The 20,593-nt window shown below is 38.1% G+C and overlaps 1 protein-coding gene across 1 annotated transcript in view; it reads right to left on the reverse strand.

Moving 5' to 3' along the window:
- The window catches only part of GMDS (GDP-mannose 4,6-dehydratase), a 649,017-nt gene that overhangs the window by 305,286 nt on the left and 323,138 nt on the right, over positions 1 to 20,593 (reverse strand). Inside the window, exon 7 of the mRNA XM_070583962.1 lies at positions 5,691 to 5,818. Coding sequence (XP_070440063.1) covers positions 5,691 to 5,818 — 128 coding nt within the window. The remainder of the gene's footprint in view (positions 1 to 5,690; positions 5,819 to 20,593) is intronic.

The raw sequence follows: 20,593 nt of genomic DNA on the forward strand, positions 1-20,593 counted from the left end.
TTCGTTCCAGATTTGTGTTAATTAACACAGGATGCAAAATGCTAACAGCAGACTGATAGACGAGGAAGAAAGTATTGAGAAACAGTGGTCAATTCTCCCCAGCTTTCCTCAGGTAAGCCAATGGACAGAGAGGGACGGATACCTAACTACCCATTTTCCCCAAACACACCCTTTGCATCTTAGTACAGCCAATGTAATGGGTTCAGTGAGATCTGACGGCTTTTCAGACTCTTATCTTCCAGATGTTTCTCTTCCCCTTGGAGTACAAATGGCAGTGGGAAAAAAGGGAGAAAAGCTTAATTTTCTGTCTCTCTGGGAAAAGGAAAGTTACCCAGATCTCACTCCTCATGTCCTGTTCCCCTCACTTCAATATAAATTAGTGGTGATGAGCAAGCCTTAGGGATCAGGCCTAAGCTGGACTTCTGGCTTCATTCAACTCTACTGACCATGGCTTTGGCAAATATGTCAGCTGAATGCCCTAACCCTGTTCCTTCATCCATAAAATACGGACATACTCTACCTTTCAGGATTGTAGTACATATTATACAGGATAATGTATATAAAGTCCTCAGTAAAGTTTCATATAATAAGTGCCCCAATTTTTTTTCTTTTTCAGGAAGATTAGCCCTGAGCTAACTACTGCCAATCCTCCTCTTTTTGCTGAGGAAGCCTGGCCCTGAGCTAACATCGTGCCCATCTTCCTCTACTTTATATGTGGGACGCCTACCACAACGTGGCTTGCCAAGTGGTGCCAGGTCCACACCAGCAATCCGAACCGGGGAACCCTGGGCCGCTGAGAAGCGGAACATGAGAACATAACCGCTGCGTCACTGGGCCAGTCCCAATTATTATTACTTTTAAAAGTAGCTTTTTCTTATTCATCCATGTTCCCTGCCAAAAAACTCAAAGAGAAATAAATAAAAAGATGTGTGTGGGGAAATATGATATTAAAATTCAGATGAATCTCAAAAATTCTCCCATAACAATCTTAACATCCCCTGTATTGCCTTTGGACCAGCAGAACTCTTCAGGAGCAACTGCATGGCCAGCTGTGGGCAGTAAAACCTCATGATATTTTTACTATCTTCTTCTTTTTAAAGATTGGCACCTCAGCTAACACCTGATGGCAATCTTATTTTCTTTTCTTCTTCTTCTTCTCCCAAAAGCCCCCCACTACATAGTTGTATATTCTAGGGGTGAGCGCCTCTGGTTGTGCTATGTGGGACGCCACCTCAGCATGGTCTGATGAGTGGTGCCACGTCCACGTCCAGGATCTGAACTGGCAAAACCGTGGGCCTCCAAAGCAGAGTGCGAACTTAACCACTCAGCCATGAGCCCAACCCCTCTCATGATATTTTTTAAATGGTTTGTTGCTGAGTCCTGGAAAGAGCTCAGACTTGGGTCACTTGATTACCTGTGTATCTCAATAGCAAGAGAGCCTGTTGTGAGTGGTAAAAATTTAAAGATACTTCTGGCCCAACTCTTATCAATTAGCTTCTCTCTCAACATTTTCTGGCTGTAGTTGTCTTCCAGCTAGTTTATCAAGGTGGGATCACAGTGGGACTTCAGTAACCAAACTGTCCTTTAATTTTATTTAAACATATGGTGCCATTTCCCAATCTGTACTGCAAGACATTAATACCTATTGTGCATTAAAGCGTGGCAAGGTCAAATAAGTTTGGAAAACCCTTTATTAATCTTAGCAAGCCATAGTGCACATTCACATACCATAAATTTCGAGGAGTCAGTCTTATGATAAAGAAATGTGCCTACCTTTGTGCAATATAGCACTTTGCAGTCTTATGTGGCTTTGGACAAATTTCAGAAGACTGTCATTTGTAGCAACTAGAACCATGACTATGGTAGGTACTCAATAGAACTATGTTGAAGTAACAACGCCACCCAGAGAAGTCAGAGGTTCTCTCTTCTGCAGCTTTCAGGCACGACTGGTACAAAGGTGACTACCTGAATTTGCTTGAATGTGGTATATAGCCCCAATGTGTTTTCATGAATACAAAGAGTTGCGTCAATGTATATGGAGGGAGGCGAACATGAAAATAAGTTGTGGTTATGTCACATAATTATTTAAGAAGATGGAAATATTCTGAAAGTTTGAATTGCTGACTGCCTACATCCCATAAGAAAAGCAAATTTTTGATAACCTGTGTTTCATTTGTGTAAATTGAATATTTTTAGCTCTGAGCCATTAGCACTACAGCAATTTCTAAATAGTAACATATTTTTCTCAAAATGCAACAATAATTGTAGATGTTAAGAGAATCTGGGTGGTGGGTATATAGCTGTTCAAGGTAAAATTCACTCAACAACTCTGTATGTTTAAAAATGTTTATAATAAAATATTAGAAAAGACATAACTTTATAAGACATGTTTATTCTGAAGTACAATATAATTTAATACAGTTTTTATATTCTTCACTTCAAGTTGAAATACTTCTTACCCGAATAATTTTAAAATCATTTTGATCTAGGAAAGACTATAAGTGGATGTTAATGAACCTGAGTCAGCAACAGGAAATGACTTTGTATAAATTGTTGCAAAAATGTTGACAAGACAGATATAGATTCTAATCACGTATGTACAGCACATGAATGCTAATTTTTTACAGGGTTGTTATTATGTCCTCTTCATAGATGGGAAAACTGAGATATAAAACCATATCTAAGGCTGAGGAGCAAATCACCAACAGCTGCGATCACCTATACCTTGTCCGTCAAACACTCTCTACTCTTCATTGTGGAAATTCATCCATAAGAAAAAAAGCATAAGTCGTTTAATCTAAAAATGTATCAATACATGTATAAATATGAGGAATTCTATAATTAAAATATGTGTAAATGAGATGCTATGATGACCTGTTTGATCTGTACTTGCCAAGGCTTCTTTATTCTAAAGCTGATTATTGTGCCAGGATACAGATGTGCTCTAAACAAACAATGCTTCTCTTTTTTCATTCTTAGCCGTGTTGATTTTAATTTTGGCAACATCTGCTTTTAGTCATAAGTCTGTGAAGTAACCTCATTTTAATACATTTAGAAATGCAAGGGATGGTAAAATTTCTTAAAATGGAGATAGTAAACTACGACTTCTTAATAATGACACTTTTAGAAATCAAGAATTTAGACTTCTTTCAGAACCCATACAGGAGAACTATAAAATGCTTCTTACATCATCAATATGTTTTACTGTCAGAACCCCAGGAGAATCCTTAATACACAAACCCACTTTATTGTGGAACAGGTCTTGAATGCCAATAAGAATGACTTAACTTTGTACGTGTATCTTTCTATGAAATCTGAAAATTTTACATTCTTACTGAAAGGGCAGAACATCTTACTCTTGCATGAATATTTTGGCTTCTGGGCATGCTGTACTGATACCATCTTGTCAAGTAATCTTCAAAATGACATCATTTGGGAAGACTTTTTTGAAGTCTTTGAGCCAAAATGTTTATAAGGTACTTTTATCTTAAAGGAATACAAATGTGGGCCCTTTGTGCCAAGGTTTGAGCTGCACTCAGGAGCAGTGGCTAGCCTTGGCAACATGGGAGTGAAATGACAGCAGGCTCCTTCCAGATTCTTGGAGCTCACAAAAGATTTTCTCATTACTTATGTATTTATCTAATGGTCACAAGCATTTTTGTTGGATTTTCTGGCCTATTTTAAAAAATTCATTTATTTTTTTCCCAGACTGAGAAAGTTTATATGTATTCTTTTCAAAGATATGGAAAATACAGAAGTATAAATAAGAAAATAAATAAAACCAGTAATAAGCATTATTAAAATTTTGATATATTATTTCTCTATCAAAATCTATTTCTGAGTTCCAATCCAAACTTCTTTTTTACCCTAGTGCAAACACATAAAATAAAATAGAATGAAATTTGATCTATTTGGTTCCTGAATTTGGAGAAGAGTTTGGACAGATCTAAGTGTATGCAGATAGCTAAAGGCTATATGCCAAAATGATATTATTGAAAAACTAATGTATTTGTTTTTACAAAACTTACCTTTTATTTATAAGTAGGTAAGGCCATATACGTTAGACAAAAGACAGTTTTGGCTTTTCCCACTGATATCTCCTTTCTCCTACTTTCTTATAATTCCTGAAAGTGTGGCCTCATATTTCTTTTAATGTAACGTTTTTAAAATACATGTAAGAACTACTGTCATAAAACGCTTCTTTGTAATTACAGCATAGAAGAACATATTTAAATGATCTAAATGTTGTGATGTTCAAAATTTAAAATTAGAACTATTTTTTTGTCCATATAATAAAGTATTAAGTGTTCAAGTACACATTTTTTTTTTTTTTTAAAGATTTTATGTTTTTAAATTTTTTTCCTTTTTCTCCCCAAAGCCCCCTGGTACATAGTTGTATATTCTTTGCTGTGGGTCCTTCTAGTTGTGGCATGTGGGATGCTGCCTCAGCGTGGTTTGATAAGCAGTGCCATGTCCGCGCCCAGGATTCGAACCAACGAAACACTGGGCCGCCTGCAGCGGAGCGCGCAAACTTAAACACTCAGCCACAGGGCCACCCAAGTACACATTTTTAATTGTTAAAAACAAAAATACTAACACTGCCAAAGCCAAGCTCTGTGTTAGCAAGCAAGCTGCTTGTTTGCTTCCTTAGGCAGTGCTCAAGCTTCTTTGTGAATGCCATCAATGAGCAGGGGCCAGATCCGGTTTCCCGGGGAGGAATCACTAAGGACAGAAACAGTCTCCTGAGCACAGGAAATCTGTAAGCACCTAAACAAGGACAAGCCAACTCAAGGGAAGAAGACAATGTGACCAACGTGCTCCTTCAGATCTGGCCACAGAAGCACCATGGATATTTAAAAGCATACTAATGAGGGCAAGGTAGAATGTATTTTAAATCTGTTTTTTAGTTTAAAGAACTAAATATATATTTAAAGAAAAATCACACTACTTATATATATATATGTAACACATATACCCCTAATCAAAATGTAATGAGTATATAAATGCCAAGAGTGAAATTTGAATTTCTGTTGAATTATATCCATTGTTCTGCAATAGCATCATTATTAACATCTCCCTCCATCTCTCTTTAATGGACAAAGTTCACTCGTGTGCAAAGACACACTTTGAGAAGTGTGTAAGGTAATAACCAGACTCTAAAGCAACAAAAATCAAAAGCTCCATAAGAATATTACTCAGAGTCATTTAGTAGAACCATGTAAATCTGAAGGTCTTGGATTATACAAATTGAAATTAGATAGAATTTCATGAAGATCAGAGAGCTAGCAGTACTTTCACACCAAAAAATTCTTTCAGATTTAGCCATATGGGTACTGGGCAGAGAGTAGAGAGAAGGTGCAAAACATGGGGAGAAGAAAGAAGCTTTGGAACCTAAAAAATATCACTCAAACATTTTTTCATCTGTCATCCAAACCACTGACCGACACCTTCGTTTTAAATAATTAAAAGACCACTTTTGAAAGAGTTCCTCATTCAAGTGACACTCAGTGTCATCTACATGTACTACTGAACCATCGAACCTTAAAATGAAACTAGTATGAATTTAAACATATCTGCATTAGCAAAATTGTATATACTACCACCTCTGGGTTATGCTTTTCCTCTAGAGGCCTGGCATTTAAAACCAACTGATACAGGTATTTTTAAAAACATAATGAGTCAGTTCCTACCTCTACATAGTCCTTGGCATGGCCCCAATCTCGCTTGGCATCCAGATTTCCCAAACTGAAACATTCCAGTTGTCCAAGGTAAATCTTAGCTACTGACCGGCTAATTTTTCGAGTAACAAAATTAGCTCCTAAAAAGGGACAAAAGATGTATGATTAGTAGAGTACATTTGACATTTAACAGTTTGGTGAACCAAATCCAATCGCAGCCTCTGGGCATTTCTTTCATTCTTGCCCCCCGCCTCCTTTAAAATAATAATAAAAGAAAAGAAAAAAAAAGATCATTAACTGTCACTTAGACAAGTTAAGACGCTCTAATTCTAAGTGTCACATCAGCTCTACTTTCATAACAAACATTTTTCTTTGGGGGATGTCTTAACATTCCTAATTTGCTGTTGCAATATGTGACCCAGGCATTAGGCCAAAAAAAAGCTATCGGAATGCCAGTATTTAAACAGAAAATTCAAAAGGGTTGTATAAAGGGAAATGCCAGAATGGAAGACAGACATGTAAGACCACCCTGATTTTTTTTAAGAACACAAACATCATATATTCCTATTAATAAAGCTATTTTTGGGATCATGGGGAGAGGGCGAGGAGAGTAACTTACCTTACAGGGCAAAACTAGTTAAAGGAAACAAACAAGAAATGCCTTTGGGTTGCCAATAAGTGGTGATCACTCACTTCAGAAACAAGAACAGCCATCCAATTATAAATTATGACACAGTTCCAAGTCAAAAGTTTCTTCGTACGAGACTTACTGCAATGGCACCTTTCAATTTCATTTAAGTATTATCTACAGGAATGGACTTCTAAATTCTGAATAAGTATTTTGAAATGATTGGATGAAAGGTGCTATAAATTGGGCAAAGTAGTGAAATTGTTTTAATGTTTTCTGGGCTGTAATGAAAGCCTCTATCTACTTTTAACAAATCACAAAGAAGAAAATAATTAAAAGACACTTCTGAGACAACTTTATCCAAGCCCCTGTATCTAGGTAAAGTTATCACAAAACAACAGGTAATGCCAAATTCTCAAGGTTATAACACACATAGGAGCTAGTCAATAATGGTTTCATACAGTTTAGATAGATGACTATCATAATTTATAACATTTCAATAACTTTAGCTTTGTTCATTTGCAGATGAAGCAGGGAGGTGGATGTTATAATAAAAGCTTTTGGCTTCTAGAGAAACTGGCACAGGTATAAGGGGAATTTTTCTAAACAGGTTTTCTAAATTTTGGCAGGAAGATGGCCTAGTGCAAGTTCAAACAGATACTAGATTCACTTACTCCATGAACCTGGTATACACATTTATACCATTATGCTGTATCATTAAATATGACAATGGGACATCCATGGAAATCGAAATTATCCATTTCTCTTAGCAGTTCATAGAGCACATTACGAAATCCAGGGGCTGGTCCTGTGGCATAGTGGTTAATTTCAGTGTGCTCTGCTTTGGTGACCCAGGTTCTCAGGTTCGGATCACAGGCATGGACCTAGACCACTCATCAGCCACGTTGTGGTGGTGACCCACAGACAAAATAGAGGAAGACTGGCACAGACGTTAGCTCAGGAAAAATCTTAATTGGCAAAAAAAGAAAAGAAAAAAGAAAGAAATCCAAAGTTTCAACTTTCCATACCAGTTTAAAAAAACACAGAGCTCCTTAAAAAAAGAGGCTTTCAGAATGGCGGGTGTGCGCAAGATTACAAGTGTGAAAGAAGAGTGACGTCAGCATCATGGTAGAGTGAACTTGCCCAGGACTCTCCCCACCAACATATAACAAAAAGGGGCATCCATACTCCAACAGAGGACATCCTAACACAACACAAAAACAAAGGAGAGACACGCAGCCATACAACAGAGGGAGGAGAGGCTGGAGACCCCCTCAGAGGAGGTGGAACAGGATAAAAGAGAACTTCACTCCCTCCCCTAAAGACTGCGATCTGAGAAGACAGGAGGCCTGCAAAAGGGAAGGAAAGGGAAGGCGACGTTTGCTCATGGGATCACCAAGGACTCCCCAGGGCCCTTGCAGCCTAGACGGACGTCCCTCTACTGGGGCAAAAGCTTTCATGTGGAGTGAGCTCATCAAGCCAACCCCCCCAGGAGATTAGACAGCAGGAGCACAGGGAGGAAACCCTGAGAGCATGCAGGAGAAAGCACCCCTCCCCTCACCCACTCAGCCCAGCTCCACTGCCTAGAATCCCAGCTGAAGGCTGAGGGCTTAGAATACAGGGTTCTCAACACCCACCCAGTGGCTATAGGCAGTAACTGCAACCAAATAATATAACGATGCGTAAGATCCCACCCAACTCCTCTAGCAACATCAAACACTATATCAAATCTACAGACCAGAGAGAAAAAGACAAGTACCCACCATCCAGTCCTGAGGACAGAGAAATATGTAGTCTAAATGGCAATGAATTCAAAACAGTTATCATAAAAAAACTCAATGAGGTAAAAGAGAATGTAGAGAAACAAGGCAATGAGTTCAGAAGATACATCACAAAAGAGACTGAAATTATAAGGAAGATTCAATCAAAAATACTGGAGATGAAAGACACAATGGAAGAGAGAAAACAAAATACAGATTCCCTGAACACTTGAGTGGACATCATGGAGGAGTATATCAGCATAATCGAGGACAGACATCTTGAAATACTCCTGAAAGAGGAGGAGCGAGAAGTAAGACTAAAAAGAAATGAAGAAAGTCTCTGGGAAATAGTCAACTCAATGATGAAATGTAACATAAGAATTATAGGTTTTCAACAAGGAGAAGAGAAGGAGAATGGAGCAGAGAGCATGTTCAAAGAAATAAGAGCAGAGAACTTCCCAAACCTACGGAAAGACAGGGAAATTGGTGTGGAAGAGGTTTCCAGATCTCTTACATTTGCCAATGTAGAAAGACCTACTGCAAGGCATATAGTAGTAAAACTGGCAATAATGAATCATAAAAGAAAGAATAATAAGGGCAGCAAGGCAGAAGAAAATAATCTACAAAGGATGCCCTATCAGGCTTTCAGCAGATTTCTCTGCAGAAACCTTATAAGCTAGGAAAGAATGTAATGACATATTCAAATCTTTAAAAGACAAAAATTTTCAGCCAAGAATACTCTATCCAGCAAAAATATCCTTCATATATGAAGGAGAAATAAAAGCTTTCCCAGACAAACAAAAGCTAAGGGACTTCGTACCCCGAGACACCCCATACAAGAAATCCTCAAGAAGGCCCTCATATATTGGGGGGAAAAAAGAGATAAAGGGGTCACAAAACACAGAGTAAGGAGGTAAGTGGGTAGACAGACTCAGAATAGCATAACAAATACTCAAGGAGGTATTAAGCTAAAGGGAAGGAAGACACCAAAGACAAAGATATTCCTGTCATTGTAACCACAAACTCACAACACAAGATGGAATAACATATGAGAGAAACAACTTAGGAGGGGAGGAGGAAAGGGACAGAATCGGTTTAGACTAACGAAATGAGAGGCCATCAGAAGAGGGACTACCTTATACAAGAGATTCTCAATACGAATCTCAGGGTAACCACTAAACAAAACAGCAGGACAGAGACACAAATAAAAAATAAGGAGAAAACAAAGAAACACATCATAAGAAACTACATAATTCAATGGGTAGACCAAAACACACAGGACAAGAAACAAAGGAAATGCAGAAAAACCAGAAAATGAGTGATAAGATGATAGCATTAAGCCTTCATACATCAATAATCACCCTAACATAAATGGCTTGAATTCTCCAATAAAAACACACAGTGTCAAGATGGATTAAAGAACAAGACCCAACAATATGCTGCCTCCAGGAAACACATCTCAGCTGTAAAGACAAACACAGGCTGAGAGTGTAGGGACGGAAGATGATACTCCAAGGTAAGGGCAAACAAAAGGAAGCAGGTGCTGCAATACTCATATCAGACAAAGTCGACTTCAAGATAAGACAGGTAAAGAGAGAAAAAGAGGGGCAGTATATAATGATTAAAGAGACAATCCATCAAGAAGAAATTATACTTCTAAATATCTATGCACCCAACACCGGAGCACCAAAATTCATAAAGCAACTATTAACAAACCTAAAAGAAGATATTAATAATACACAGTAATAGTAGGGGACCTCAACACCCCACTCACATCAATGGATAGATCACCCAGACAGAAAATCAACAAGGAAACAGTGCAATTAAATGAAAGCTAAACCAGTTGGACTTAATAGAGATATATAGACAAATCCAACCAAAAACAGCAGAACATACATTCTTCTCAAGTGTGCACAGAACATTCTCAAAGATAGACCATGTGCTGGCAAACAAGGCAAGCCTCAACAAATTTAAGAAAATTGAAATAATAACAAGCATTTTTTCCTATCACAATGCTATAAAGCTAAAAACTAAGTACAAGAAAAGAGTTGAGAAAGGGACAAAGAGGTGGATACTAAACAACGTGCTATTGAACAACCAATGGATCACTGAAGAAATTAAAGAAGACATAAAAGATCTCTGCAGACAAATGAAAATGATAACATACCATACCAACTCATATGGGATGCAGCAAAAGCAGAATTAGGAGGAAATTCATTGCAATACAGGCACACCTTAACAAACAAGAAAAATCCCAATTAAGCAATCTCAAATTTCACCTAACTGAATTAGAAAAAGAACAAACAAAGCCAAAGTCAGCAGAAGACAAATAATAAAAATCAGTGCAGAAATACAAGCTATTGAAACAAAAATGGCAGTAGAAAGGATCAACGAAAAAACAGCCAGTTTGTTGAAAAGATAAATAAAATTGACAAACCCTCAGCCAGACTTACAAAAAAAAAAAAAAAGAGAAAGCTCAGATAAACAAAATTTGACATGAAAGAGGAGAAATAACAACAGACACCACAGAAATACAACTGATTATGAGAGAACACTACAAAAAACTATATGCCAACAAAATGGATAATCTAGAGGAAAGGGAAAAATTCTTAGACTCTCACAACCTACCAAAGCTGAATCAAGAAGAAAGAGACAATCTGAATAGACCAATCACAAGGAAAAAGATTGAAACAGTAATCAAAGAATCCTAAAGAATAAAACCCCAGGACCAGAAGACTTCCCTGGGGAATTCTACAAAACATTCAGAGAGGATTTAATACTTATCCTTTTCACGCTATTACAAAAAATTAGGGAAGATGGAACACTTTCCAACACATTCTACAAGGCCATGATCACTCTGATGCCAAAGCCTGACAAGGACACCACAAAAAAGGAAAACTACAGGCCAATATCACTGATGAACACAGATGCAAAAATTCTCAACAAAATTTTGGCAAGCCAAATTCAGCAACACATCAAAAGGATCGTATATCATGATCAAGTGGGATTCATACCATGGACACAAGGATGCTTCAACATCTGCAAATCAATCAATGTGATACACCACATCAACAAACTGAGGAATAAAAACCACATGATCATCTCAATAGATGCAGAGAAAGCATTTGACAAGATCCAACAGCCATTTACCATAAAAACTGAACAAAATGGGGATAGAAGGAAATTACCTCAACATAATAAAGGCCATATCTGACAAACCCACAGCCAACACCATGCTCAATGGGCAAAAACTGAACACCACCCCACTGAGAACAGGAACAAGACAAGGATGCCCACCATCACCACTCTTAGTCAACATAGTACTGGAGGTTTGGGCCAGAGCAATTAGGCAAGACAAAGGAATAAAAGGAATCCAAGTAGGGAGTGAAGAAGTGAAACTCTCGCTGTTTGCAGACGACTTGATCTTATATAGAGAAAACCTCAAAGAATCCATCAGAAAACTAACAGAAATAATTAACAACTACAGTACAGTTGGAGGGTACAGAATCAACTTATAAAAATCAGTTGCTTTTCTATACTCCAAAAATGAACTTAGAAAAAGTGAACTCAAGAATACAATTCCATTTACAATTGCAACTAAAAGAATAAAGTACCTGGGAATAAATTTAACCAAGGAGGTGAAGGACTTACACAATGAAAACTATAAGACATCACTGAAGGAAATTGATAATGACATAAAGAGATGGAAAGAGACTCCATGTACATGGATGGGAAGAATAAACATAGTTAAAATGTCCATACTACCCAAAGCAATCTATAGATTCAATGTAATCTCAATCAGTGATGACATTCTTCATGGAAATAGAACAAAGAATCCTACAATTTTTATGGGGCAAACAAAGACCCTAACTGCTAAGGCAATCCTGAGAAAAAAGAACAAAGCTGGAGGCATCACAATCTCTGACTTCAAAATGTACTACAAAGCCATAGTGACCAAAACAGCATGGTATTGGTACAAAAACAGGCACACACATCAATGGAAGAGACTGAAAGCCCAGAAATAAAACCACACATCTACGGTCAGCTAATCTTTGACAAAGGTGCCAAGAACATACAATGGAGAAAAGAGAGTCTCTTCAATAAATGGTGTTGGGAAAACTGGACAGCCACATGCAAAAGAATGAAGGTAGACCACTATCTCACACCATGCACAAAAATAAACTCAAAATGGATCAAAGACTTGAAGGTAAGTTCTGAAACTATGAAACTCCTGGAAGATAATATTGGCAGTACACTCTTTGATATCGAACTAAAAAGGATCTTTTCAAATACCATGTCCTCTCAGATAAGAGAAACAAAAGAAAAAATAAACAAGTGGGAATTCATCAGACTAAAGAGCTTCTGCAACACAAAAGAAACTAGGATCAAAACAGAGATACAAACCACCAATTAGGAGAAAATATTTGCTAACCACATAGCTGACAAGAGGTTAATCTCCATAATATATAAAGAACTCACACAACTGAACAATAAAAAACCAAACAGCCTGATCAACAAATGGGCAGAGGAGATGAACATACATTTTTCCAAGAAGATATACAGGTGGCCAATAAACATATGAAAAGATGTTCAACATCACTAATCATCAGGGAAATGCAAATCAAAACTACACTAAGATACCACCTTACGCCTGTAAAAATGGCTATAATCACTAAGACTAAAAACTACAAATGTTGGGGCCGGCCCCGTGGCAGAGTGGTTAAGTTCGCGCACTCTGCTTTGGCGGCCCAGGGTTTCACCAGTTCGGATTCTGGGTGCAGACATGGAACTGCTCATTAGGCCATGTTGAGGTGGTGTCCCACATAGCACAACCGGAAGGCCCCACAACTACAATATACAACTATGTACTTGGGGGATCTGGGGAGAAAAATCAGCAACAAAAACAAAGAAGACTGCCAACAGTTGCTAGCTCAGGTGCTAATCTTGAAAAAAAAAAAACCAACAACAAATGTTGGAGAGGGTGTGGAGAAAAGGGAACCCTCATACACTGCTGGTGGGAATGCAAACTGGTGCAGCTACTACGGAAAACAGTACGGAGAGTCCTCAAAAAACTAAAAATAGAACGACCATAGCCCCAGGTATCCAAACAACTTGAAATCAACAATCCAAAGTAACATATGCAGCCCTATGTTCGTTGCAGCACTCTTCACAATAGGCAAGACATGGAAACAATCCAAGTGCCCGTCGATCGACGAGTGGATAAGAAAGATGTGGTATATATAAAAAATGGAATACTCTCAGCCATAAAAAAAGACAAATTCATCCAATTTGCAACAACATGGAAGGACCTGGAAGGAATTATGCTAAGCGAAATAAGCCAGACTGAGACAGAGAAACACCAGATGATTTCACTCATGTGTGGAACATGAACAAACACACGAACAAAGAAAACAGTTCAGTGGTTACCAGGAGAAGGGGGGTGGGGGGTGGGCACAGGGGGTGAAGGGGAGCACTTAGGTGGTGAGAGTCAAGAAACAATGTACAGCTGAAATCGCACATTGATGTAAACTAGTACGAACTCAGTAAAAAGAAAAAAAGCCTTTCAAAATGAGGAAATATTAGGTGCAATCTTTCTCAATCTATTACCAATTAACAGTCCTTTATTTTCCATTGACTTGTAACAATTACATTTATAATCAAAGTTACGTTTCTTGATGTTTATCTTTCTGTTTTAATGTTAGGACTGTAGTATCATCCCAAGGTATATTACATAAATTAGTGATGCCAAATCATTTGACCAAGTTCCCAACACAAAATAGTCCAGATTATTCCATTTACCAGTCAACCAATGTTTAGGAGTCCAGTGGGAGCATGTGACCTTGTTCAAACAGTCTACTTGGGCTCTACCCTTACCATTTATTCTTTCAACCAGTATGAGCTGAGCACCTACCAAGCACAAAGCACTAAGCTGGGGGATCAGCGAGTAAAGCAGCAGCCCCTACTCTCAAGAAGCACAGAGAGGGTAAGATAGACAAATAGATCAGTGCTGGCAGAAGTGAAACTACAGGTTTGCAAGGATGGACAGTCAGGGCCTGTAACTCAGCTTCTGGACACGGTCAAGATACACACACAAGAAGCCTGAATTGAGTCTCCTAATGAGTCATGAAGGCATTAAGCTGTGAGACAGGGACAGTGATCCAGGCAGAGGGAACACCACACGCAAAGACAGGGAAGGGCCTTTCTGCAGGTCTTTCTCTTACCTTACCTACCACAACCCTGAAGTGCCCATGACCACGATGCATCTGAGGATGGCCATCACTCTTAGCACTGCACTAAGCTCTTTAGATGCAGAAACTCACTTAATTTTCTGAGCGACCCATGAGCTAAGAATTATTATTACTCCCATTTTGTGGATGAAGAAGCTGAGATTCAGAGAAGCTAGGAAAACTGGCCATTCTCAAACAGGATTCAAGTCAGTGTTTGTGTAGCTCTAAAGCCCAGGCTCTCACTGTACCAAGACGTCACATGGCAGGCTGGGAGGCAGGGAAAGCATGGAGCCTTTCCCATCTGGGTCCAAAAGTTATCTTCGATAACTAGTCATATTTATTTCAAATTCCTACATCTTAAAATTTAATTTTTAATGTTATTATTTATAACAGCTTTAATGAGATATAATCCACATACCATACCATTTAAGTGTAGAATTCAATAACTTTTAGTATATTTACAAATCATGTTGCCATCACCACAATCAGTACTATACTATTTTCATCACCCCCCAAAAACTCCATACCCTTTAGCAATCACTCCTCATTTTTCCCTAAGCCCTCAGGCCCTAGGCAACCACTAACCTATTATTTTGTCACTATAGATTTGCCTATTCTGAACACTTCACATAAATGGAATCATACAATATGTGGTTTTTTGTGACTAGCTTCTTTCCCTTGGCATAACTTTTTCAAGGTTCATCTACATCACAACATAAATCGCTAGCACTTCGTTCCTTGGATATACCACATTGTATTATTCATTCATCAGGAGATGGGCATTTGGGTTTTTTCCATGTTTTGGCTATTGTGAATAATGTTGCTATGAACATTTATGCTATGAACAAGTTTTTGAGTGGCTATCATATTTCCATTTCTCTTGGGTATAGACATACAGGTGGGATTACTAGGGCACAGGGCATCTCCACAATCAACCTATTGAAGAACTTTCATACTGTTCTCCAAAGCAGCTACACCCTTTTACATTCCCATCGCCAGTGAATTGGGGTTCTCATTTCTCCAGAACCTCCCAAACGCTTGTTGTGGTTTATCTTTTTGACAGTAGTCATCCTAGTGGGTAGTGAGTGTTATTTCATTATGGTTTTTATTTGCATCTCTGTGATGAATAATGATACTGAATATCCATATTTTCATATGCGTATTGGCCATTGGTATAGCTTCCTTGGAGAAATGTCTATTCAAATTCTTTGCCCATTTGTTAATTGTATTACTTGTCTTGTTATTATTGAGTTGTAAGAGTTCTTTATATATTCTGGATCCAAGTTCATTATTAGATATATAATTAACAAATATTTTCTCTTTTTTTTGTCCCACTAATTTTGACTTGCATTTCACTAATAATCAGAGATGTTGAACATCATTTCGTGTCTTTTGGCCATCTGTATATCTTGTTTGGAAAAATGTCTGTTCATATCTTCTGCCCATTTTTTGATTGGGTTGTTTGTTTTTTTGTTGTCAAGTTGTATGAGTTCTTTATATATTCTGCAGACCAACCCCTTGTAAGATAAATGATTTGCAAATGTTTTCTCCCGGTTGGTGGGTTGTCTTTTTGTTTTGATCGTGGTTTCTTTTGCTTTGCAGGTTTTTAGTCTGAAGTAGTCCCATTTGTCACCTTTTTCTTTCGTTTCCCCTGCCCAAGGAGACGTGGTATTTGAAAAGATGCTGCTAAAACGAACATCAAACAGTGTACTGCCTCTATTTTCTTCTAGGAGTTCTATGGTTTCAGGTCTTACATTCAAGGCTGCAATCCATTTTGAGTTAATCTTCATGTATGATGTAAGATAATGGTCTACCTCCATTCTTTTGCATGTGGCTGTCCAGTTTCCCCACACCATTTATTCTCCATTCTATGTTCTTGCCTCCTTTGTTGAAGATTAACTGTCCCCAGATGTGTGGTTTTATTTCTGGGCTTTCAATTCTGTTCTATTGATCTGTGTGCCTGTTTGTGTGCTACTATCATGCTGTTTTGACCACTATAGCTTTGTAGTATATTTTGAAGTCAGGGATTGTGATGCCTCCAGCTTTGTTCTTTTTTTTCTCAGGATTGCTTTGGCTATTCAGGGTATTTTGTTGTTCCATATAAATTTTTATGAATCTTTGTTCAATTTCTGTGAAGAGTGTCATTGGGATTCTGATTGGAATTGCATTGACTCTGTAGATTGCTTTAGGTAGTATGGACATTTTAACTATGTTTATTCTTCCAACCCATGAGCATGGAATATCTTTCCATTTCTTGACATCTCTTCAATTTCTTTCAATAATATCTTAGTTTCAGAGTACAGGTATTGCACATATTTGGTTAAGTTTATTCCTAGATATTGTACTCTTTTTGTTACTGTTGTAAATGGGATTGTATTCTTGGATTCTCTTCTTACCAGTTCATTGCTCGTGTATAGAAATGCAACTTATATTTTTAAATTGATTTTGGACTCTGTAACATTACTGTAGTTCTTGATTATTTCTAATAGTTTTCTTTCTTTCTTTTTTTTGGTGAGGAAGATTGGCCCTGAAGGAATGTCTGTTGCCAATCTTCCTCTTTTTTTTTTTTTTTTTTTTTCCCCTCCCCAAAGCTCTCCAGTACATAGTTGTATATCCTAGTTTTAGGAACTTCTAGTTCTTCTACCTGGGACACCGCCCCAGCATGGCCTGATGAGTGGTGCTAGTTCCATGCCAGGATCACAACTGGTGAACCCCAGGCCACCAAAGCAGAGCACACAAACGAAGCACTCGGCTATGGCGCTGGCCCCTCTAATAGTTTTCTGATGGATTCCTTAGGGTTTTCTCTATAAAGAATCATGTCATCTGCAAACAGTGACAGTTTCACTTCTTCTTTTCCAGTTTGGACTATTTCTATTTCTTTTTCTTACCTAATTGCTCTGGTGAAAATGTCCAGTACTAGGTTGAATAGGAGTGGCGAGAGTTGGCACCCTTGTCTTGTTCCTGTTCTTAGAGTGATGGTTTTCACTTTTTCACCATTAAGTATGATGCTGGCTGTGGGTTTCTCATATGCGGTCTTTACTATGTTGAGGTACTTTCCTTATATAAACATTTTATTGAGAGGTTTCATCATAAATGGATGCCATATTTGGTCAAACACTTTATCTGCATCTACTGAGATAATCATCTGACTTTCATTCCTCATTTTGTTAATGTGGTGTATCACACTGATTGATTTGTGGATGTTGAACCATCCCTGCGTCCCTGGAATAAATCCCACTTGATCGTGGCCTGTGATCCTTTTAATGTATTGCTGTATTCAGTTTGCCAGTATTTTGCTGACAAGTTTTGCATCTATGTTCATCAGCAATACTGGCCTGTATTTGTGTTGTGTTGTGTTTGGTTTTGGTATCAACGTAATATTGGCCTCAGAGAAGTATTCAGAAGAAGTGTTCCATCTTCTTCAATTTTCCTGAATAGTTTGAGAAGAATAGGCATTAAATCTAATTTGAATGCTTGGTAGAATTCTCCAGAGAAGTCATCTGGACCTGAACTTTTGTTTTTTGGGAGGTTTTTGATTACTGTTTCAATCTCTTTACTTACGATTGGTCTGTTCAGATTCTCTATTGCTTCTTGATTCACTTTTGGGAGGTTGTATGAGTCTAAGAATTTATCCATTTCTTCTAGGTTATCCAATTTTGGGCATACAATTTTTCACTGGATTGTCTTACATTGCTTTGTATATCTGCAGTCTCTGTTGTAATTTCTCCTCTTTCATTTCCAGTTTTACTTATTAGAGCTTCCTTTCTTTTCTTCTTGGTGAGACTGGCTAAGGGTTTCTCAGTTTTGTTTATCTTCTCAAAGAACAAGCTCTTAGTTTCATAAATTCTTTCTGCTTTTTTTTTTTTTAAAGTCTATTTCACTTATTTCTGCTCTGATTTTTATTATTTCCCTCCTCCTGCTGACTTTGGGCTTTGTTCTTTTTCTAGTTAAGTTAGGTGCAGTTTAACATTACTTGAGATTTTTCTTGTTTGTTGAGGTGGGCCTGTATTGCTATGAATTTCCCTCTTATGACAGCTTTTGCTGCATCTTATTAGAGTTGGTATGTTGTACTTCCATTTTCATTTGTCTCCAGGTATTTTCAATTTCCCCTTTCATTTCTTCATTGACCCAAGGGTTGCTCAGTAGCACTGTTTAGTCTCCACATATTTCTGACTTTCTCAGTTTTTTCTTGTAGTTGATTTCTAGTTTCATAGCATTTTGGTTGGAAAAGATGGCTGTGATGATTTCAATCTTCTTAAATTTATTGAGGCTTGCCTTGTTTTCCAACATATGGCCTACCTTTGAGAATGATCCATGTGCACTTGAGAAGAATGTATATTTTGCTGTTTTTGGATGGAATGCTCTCTCTCTCTATATTAAGTCCATCTGTCAAGTGTTTCATTTAAATCCACTATTTCCTTGTTGACTTTTTCTCTGGATGATCTTTCCTTTGATGTAAGTGGGGTGTTGAGGTCTCCTACTATTATTGCGTTCCTGTTAATTTCTCCCTTTAGGTCTGTTAGTAGTGGTTTTTTGTACTTTGGCAGCCCTGTGTTAGGTACATGTATAGTAACAAGTATTATGTCCTCTTGGTGGGAAGTCTCCTTTGTCATTATATACTGCCCCTCTTTGTCTCTCATTGTCATTATTTTCTTTTTTTTCAGGAACATTAGCCCTGAGCTAACTGATGCCAATCCTCCTCTTTCTTCTGAGGAAGACTGGCCCTGAGCTAACATCCATGCCCATCTTCCTCTACTTTATACGTGGGACGCCTACCACAGCATGGCTTGCCAAGTGCTGCTGTGTCTGCACCCGGGATCCAAGTTGGCAAACCCCAGGCCACCAAAGCAGAACGTGCACATTTAGCCGCTGCACCACGGGGCTGGCCCCTCATTGTCATTTTTAAGTCTGCTTTCTCTGATGTAAGTATGTCAACATCTGCTTTCTTTGGTTTGCCATTAGCTTGGAGTATTATCTTCCATCCCTTCACTCTGGCCTGTGTTTGTCTTTAGAGCTGAAAAGTGTTTCCTGGAGGCAGCATATTGTTAGGTCTTGTTTTTGAACCCATCCGGCTACTATGTGTCTTTTGACTGGAGAATTCAAACCATTTACATTTATTGATTGGTGATTACTGATATATGAGGGCTTTCTACTGCCATTTTATCTCTTGTTTTATGGTTCTTCTACATTTCTGTTGTTTCTCTTCTTTTCTATTTCTGACTGCCATTTCATTCATTTTTCATTTTGGTGGTTTTCTGAGGAGGTTTTCTGTCTTTTTGTGAATTGTGGTTCTGCTCTAATTTTTGTTTAGTGGTTACCATGAGGTTTGTATAAAACATGTTGTACATGAAATAGTCCATTTTCTCATAGCCTCTTACCTCCATTAACCCAAGCAGGCTTCATCCCTGACCTCTTCCCCTTCTGAGTTATTCCTGTTACAAATTATTCTGTTTTCTGGGGTTTTTTTCCTTAAGAAAGGTTTGCCCTGAGCTAACATCTGCTGTCAATCCTCCTTTTTCTTTTGCTTAGGAAGACTGGCCCTGAGCTAACTTCTATGCCCATCTTCCTCTACTTTATATGTGGGACACCTGCCAGAGCAGGGCTTGATAAGCAGTGCATAGGTCTGTGCCTGGGATCTGAACCAGCAAACCCTGGGCCGCCAAAGTGGAGCATGTGAACTTAACTGCTGCGTCACTGGACTGGCACCCAGATTATTCTGCTTTTAATGTTGTGAGTTTGTGAACAAATTGAAGTGTTTATAGTTACTTCAGATGCTTTCTTTCCCTTTATGTTTTAAGTTATAACTGAGTATTTGCCTCCCTGTTCTGATAGAAAGATGCAGTTTTCTGATTATGTCTGTCTATTTATCCCCTTGCTCAAACCTTTGCAGACCTTTGCAGACCTTTCCCTTTTTGTTTCCAGTGTGAGGGCATCTTTAATTATTCCTTGTAGGGGAGGTCTGGTGGTGAGAAACTCCCTCAACTTTTGTTTATCTAGGAAAGCTTTTATTTGTCCATTATATCTGAAGAAAAGTTTTACCGAATAGAGTATTCTTGGCTGAAAGTTTTTGTCTTTCAGTATCTTGAATATATCATTCCACTCTCTCCTAGAATGTAGAGTTTCTCCAAGAAATCCACTGAAAGCCTGATAGGTTTTTCTTTGTAGGGTATTTTCTTCTGCCTTGCTTCTCCTAATATTTTTTCTTTGTTATTGACTTTTCCCAGTTTTACTATTATATGCCTTAGAGAAGATCTTTTAGCATTGATGTAATTAGGCATTCTATTAGCTTCATGTATTTGT

The sequence above is a fragment of the Equus przewalskii genome, chromosome 19 (genome assembly GCF_037783145.1).
Source record: "Equus przewalskii isolate Varuska chromosome 19, EquPr2, whole genome shotgun sequence".
NCBI lineage: Eukaryota > Metazoa > Chordata > Mammalia > Perissodactyla > Equidae > Equus > Equus przewalskii.